The sequence below is a fragment of the Pinus tabuliformis genome, chromosome 4_2 (assembly GCF_031772625.1).
Source record: "Pinus tabuliformis cultivar Carrire ecotype Pingquan chromosome 4_2, CPIR1, whole genome shotgun sequence".
Classification (NCBI taxonomy): domain Eukaryota; kingdom Viridiplantae; phylum Streptophyta; class Pinopsida; order Pinales; family Pinaceae; genus Pinus; species Pinus tabuliformis.
Genome location: NC_142304.1, coordinates 522,583,750 through 522,589,595, shown reverse-complemented (window position 1 = coordinate 522,589,595; position 5,846 = coordinate 522,583,750). Strand labels below are relative to the sequence as shown.

Below are 5,846 nucleotides of genomic sequence, written 5' to 3'. Positions count from 1 at the left end.
AATTTTCTATTGCTCAAGAGAAAAAAAATTCCTCCAAAATTGTGTGTCTTCACTTCTCCCTTAGGATTATTTTATAATTCCATTAATCCAAAATCCATAACCCTAATCTCCTAAGTGATTAATGGTAGCATTAAATCTTAAGCCTCACTTGAGATTATATCTAAGTCACCTAAATAATTTGATTATTTATCCTTAGAGATTTGGCTAAATAGTCGACAATAATTAATCAAATTAATTATTGTACTTTTCCTAAGTTAACCTTAGAAAAGAAATAATAAAATAACTTACTCCACCACAGAAGCACCTAAAGAGGCAATCAAATATCTTCTACATGCTAAAACACAAAGCCAATTTATAATATATTATAAGGCTACAAAATCAACAATTATGTGATGCAAACATGATATATGTGATGAGGAGGATATGTAGATGTTGATGTTAGACTGTGGAGGATCTTTGGTAGAGTGAACATTTTTTTGGGAGTGATTCCTAGGTAGGAGCAGTTGGTTGCTAAGGTTTTATTATGGTTTCCATAGCTAGGGTTTAGAGAGGTTTACTTGTGTGTGTAAAGTTTCTAGTTGTCCTCATTTTTTATTCTTGCAAATTTTAATTTCAACTTTTTTCCAAGGAAAAAGGCGCAATTTTCATTAAATATTTTAATAAAATTACATGTTGTATCATTCAGCATGTATGAGATGCATTCACTGTAGAAACAATTCATAAGAGTTCAGAAACATATATACATATTACATCATAGTTGCAGAGAGGAAATATAAACCGCAGAGATAACTTATATGCATAGCAATGTAAAAAAAAACTGATAAAGAAATAAACAAAAAAAAACATGGAATGATCTGTGTGATCATTCCAAGTGATTCCCATTCATCTCAATGAATGGAAGGTGGAAGAACTGATAGAAATCACCCTCTCTGAATTCCTGAATTAACCATTGAGCCCTGTACAGCTGCGCGACCACTTTGGATAGACGATCAACAATCTCATTCCTTTCCTTGTATATATGAGAGAATAAAATAAAATCAAATTGTGATTTTAATGTAAAGACATCATCCCGAGTGTCCCTAAGGGTGTGAAAGTGACAATGATATACATCATTTATCCAATTTATAACAAGCTGTGAATCCCCAAATATCTGAATCTTTTGACAATTTTATTCCCGCACAAATAAGAGAAGATGTTTTAGACTGTGAAGCTCAGCAAAATTATTAGTGCCCCTGCCAAGAGTAACTTTGATTTTGAAAGACAAATGTTCATTGATGTGAAGGACAACCCCCCCCCCCCCCCCCCCGCCCCCCCAACCCCCCAACAGCCCTTAGCTTGGGAAGAGCCATCAAAATAACCCCATGGTAAATTGGTATTGATACATTATGGAGTGATGACTTGAGGCGGTTTGCTGTCCAAGGAGTCTAGAATTAGATTAAAAATGGCAACATAGTTGGTACAAGTGGTTCACCAATTGATCAGAGCATCCTGGAAGATTGTTCGGTTCCTGTTTATCCAAATTCCCTAACAAACAATAAGGGGAAAATTTCCATCTTTTTGAGTGTGAGCCTTAGACCACCAATGGTGCCATGCTTCTTCAAAATTTTGGCCGAACCAATTTGTCTTCAAATTTAGGAGTGAAATTATATGGGACCAAAATTGTACCGTAACCGGGCAAAGGAGGAAGAGATGGTTCGTATCTTCAACATTGGATTTGCAGAAACAACATCTTGAGGGACCGTGAAAAGCCCGTTTCATGAGGTTTAACTTGGTTGGGGCTTTGTTTGTGAGAATACATCACATGAACAACTTGGTTTTCGGGGGGGTGTTAGTTTCCAAAGGTGGCGCCACCACTAGATGATTATGCCATTTTCCCAGGCTGTCATAAGGGTCGCATAGACTGCTTTTAGGGAGTATCGTCCATGAGGGACGGTGAACCAGATGAGCTCGTCCACTTTCTTAGTTAGCCTAATATTGGCTTCCTCTAGTGCCCCAATGAAATGATTCCAAACCTAGTTCCATCTGTCTGGTATGTTCAAATCGTTGTGATCCAACCATCGCTGAGGCATCCAGAGGTTGTAATCGGCTACAACAATTTGGGTGATCTTTGTAATTCCTGTCCCAAAGAGAAAATGTCGAAGGGCCCCTGGCAAGATATGTGCATTCCCGCACCCGGTCCAGGCATATGTGCCTAAATGCACCTGGTCTCCATTTACAAATTTTCCATGCTAGCCCATACTTGGTGATACTGAAAGATTGGGAGATTTCCTTCTAGATGATGGAAGCACCAATAGAGGATATACTGGGACTGCGAATCCAATCCATAATTGAGAGGGGGTGGATGTATTTGAAATAAATTACCTCTTGCCAAAGGCTTTTAGACTTGATTAAATGCCAACCCATTTTTGCTGCAAAAGCCATTGCAAAGGAGTGAAGGTTTTGTAAACCCCAACCACCCAATTTTTTAGGCTTTCCAATCCTGTCCCAACGGGCTGAGGCAAAATTCCTCCCTGTGTTTTGACCTCACCAGAGGAATCTACAACAGATTTTTTGTATCATATTTAGAATACCTTTTGGGATCCAAGCTAGAGTCATCCAATGTACAGGGATGGCCTCGAGCATTGATTTTATCAGAGTGAGCCTACCCACCTTAGAGAGCCAACGTTGCTGCCAGATGTTTATTCTATTTTCAATTTTTGCAATGAGCCAAGCCTAGTCGGCGATGCAATAACCATTTGGTTTCAGTCTGAACCCCAGATATTTTAGGCTAGCGTCCAGTTCATGTTTGACAAAGGCAAATTGTTGGGACGCATATCTTTCCTCATTTTGGAGACAGGTCACAAAGATGATCGTGGATTTCCCATAATTTGGTTCCATACCTGTTGCTTTGCAAAAGAGAGATAATATGTTCTTGAAAACATATGAGTCACGAAAAGAACCATTTAGAAATATAAGTACATCATCAACAAACAAAAGGTGCAAGAGGGTAGTCATATCTGAAATCCAGACACCCCCTAGGTCACCCGCCTCACGAGAATTTTTTATCAGTTTGCTTAGACCTTCCATGATAAGAAGAAAGAGGAGGGGGGAGAGAGGGCACCCCTATCTTAGACCACACTACGCATGAAAAAAACCGGAAGCTGCACCATTGATAAGGATACTAAAGGAGGCAAAAGAGAAGCAACACATAATCCAGGAGATAAAGGAGTGGGGGAAGCCAATATGAGTGGGAATGTGCTGAAGGTAGGATCAACTAGCCTGATCAAAGGCTTTCGAGAGGTCAATATTTAGAATGATGGACTTTTTATTATTTTTTTGATCGAATGGAGGGCTTCCTGGGTAGTCCCTATAGCTTCGTAAATCTGACAATGAATGAGGAAAGCAAACTATTCCTCGGAGATCATCCTAGATAGGATAGGTTTAACACGAAGGGCGATGGTTTTGGATATGATTTTGTAGATGTTGTTGCAGAGGGAGATAGGACGATAATCATCAAAGGTAAGGGGTTTGTCAATTTTGGGGATGAGGGCCAAGAATGTTGCATTAAACCCCTCATACATTCTGCTTGTGATTTTGTAATCCTCAATAGCCTTAAGGAGATCCGACCCAATAAGCTCAATGAAAGTGCTATATAATTCCACCCGCCACCCATCCGAGCCCGAGCTTTTGTATTTTTTAAAACATTTCAGCACAACTTCAAGTTCCTCCTACGAAACCGGTGCAATTAAGGCCTCCACCTCTTCTGGATCAACAAATCTAGGCAGTGCCTCTACAATGCAAATGATGTCAGGGAGGGTAACACCCCTTGGGGCCTTATATATTTTAGAAAAGTGACGAACACCCATATCTGCCAACTGATTGTAAGTGTTTGCCTCCCTGCCTTCTTGATCATGTAGCTCCCAAATAGTGTTGATAGACTTTCTCCCCTGGGCATATTGTTGAAAAAACTTGGAATTCTCATCCCCAACTTTTAGCCATAATGCTCTGCTTTTTAGATGCCAGTTCTCCTCTTTCTGTCTCAATAGTCTAATCTTTTTCGATTCTAGATGGATTAATTGTGCCTTCGATTCAGTTGATGCAAAACTAGTAAGCACTGAGGCTTCCAAATTTTTGAGGTTTTCTTCAATCCTTTGGAGATAGGCCTCGTCCTTTCTCTTTTTTTCCTTTTCCCAATCAATAATTTTTGTTTTTAGGCAAGCCAAATTTTTTGAAATGACGTCGGCCGGGGAGATAAGGTCATCCGACCTATAGTGTATCCAAGAGTTAGTGACTAATTTGTGGAATTCGGCTTCAGATAGCCATGTCGAGTTGAATTTAAAAGGCACCCAGGGATTGTAATTGTGATCCCTGATCTCCAAAAAAATCGGGGAGTGGTCTAAGATCCCTCCCAAACCCACCCATCGGCGAAAAAGATCCAAAAATTGGTCCAGCCTTCTGGCCAAAGCCCCCTCCCCCATCCTTCTGTTCCTCCGGGTCGGCTTAATCTTGGCCGAAACAATGTTCAATAGGTCATGGGAGTCTAACAAAGTTTAAAAAAAAGCCGAGAGGTTATCACATTGGGCTTTGCTGCCCCAGGATTCCGTCAACCCTAGTGGGAAATTTAAATCTCCCCCAATGATCAAATTTTCTGATTGCATAAAATCGGCTTCCAGTAGTTTGCCCCAGAACAATTCCCTATTATGGTAGGGCCCATAAATGTTGACGAGCCTGAGAGGGAGGTTGTAATCCTGTGAGGGCCCACCCTTCTGCTTCCCAAACAGTAAGGGGCAGTCCTTGTGCAGATGTCCCACCTCGTGGCACCGTTGACAACGAAAGGGGATACCCTCGTAATCGAGAATTTGTCTCCTGGAGATCTTTCCCATTTGAAGCAGATAGCTCTTCACTAGGCCCTCTCTCATGTCAAGATACACTAGTATTCTAGCTAAAGCCATATAACCTGTATCCTGGTATGCCCTATCATGGTCAAGATACACCCCCTTGTCATCTCTAATAACCTTGAATATATCCTTAGCCCAAAATTGAAGCGGAAGACCAGGAAGGCGAACCCAAGTCAGACCAACTTCCATGTTTTCTTTCTCAGGGTCAAAAAGCGGTGTCCACCTCTTAAGCAGAACTGGAGTCATCTCAATATTCCAGTACCTCGTCAAGACCCAATCCACCTGGTCCGGCTGCGGGAAGATGAGAGCAAACCACCCCCTAGATAGAGTGATGACACCAAGTAGCTGCACCATCAGGTTCCGCCAGACCTCCACAGTCCATTTTCTCAGTCGAGAAGGGGTATAATTTCTACCGCAAACCCGGCCAACAAGAACAATGCTCTCCGTTAGAGCCGCTTGAGCCATTGGAATTCCCTCCCCAAACACCAGTCGACAGTCCCGTTCCCAAACTTTTCAATGCTTAAATTTTTTCCTTTCCCCTAGTCTTTTTTGTTGATCTACAGAAGCACCCTCCGCTTGAGGGTTCTTGCCTGAATTTGAGGATCTGTTTTCTTCCAGACCTGTGTCCTGTTTGGAGATACCGTCAAAGTAACTAGAGGGATGAGTAGAAGCAGAGACCAGGTGAGTGGATCTCTCAGGCATTGTATCGAGAATACTAAGATGGGGAGGATAAAAGCCCCAACCTTCGGGGACTGAACCACTAAAACCAACCTCAGAGACGCCAAAACCCCCTTTTGTGAAAGCAATACTCAACTGAGCCTGAAACCAGGCTTGAAATTCTGATGGAGATGGGATGGAGAGTAATGGTGATTCAGAGCCCTCACCAAGACAAAACAAACCCTCAGAAATAGCAGTAGCTGGTCATGTATTACCCAAATCCTGAAGTGTGACCTCCATCTCATTCATTAA

General features: G+C 41.6%; 1 protein-coding gene across 1 annotated transcript; it reads right to left on the bottom strand.

Annotated features, from left to right (window-relative positions):
* Positions 1-4,529: 4,529 nt before the first annotated feature.
* LOC149170282 (uncharacterized) lies at positions 4,530-5,342 on the bottom strand. Its single transcript, XM_089425500.1, has one exon. The coding sequence runs from the start codon at positions 5,340-5,342 to the stop codon at positions 4,530-4,532; it is 813 nt and encodes a 270-aa protein (XP_089281626.1).
* Positions 5,343-5,846: the final 504 nt, after the last annotated feature.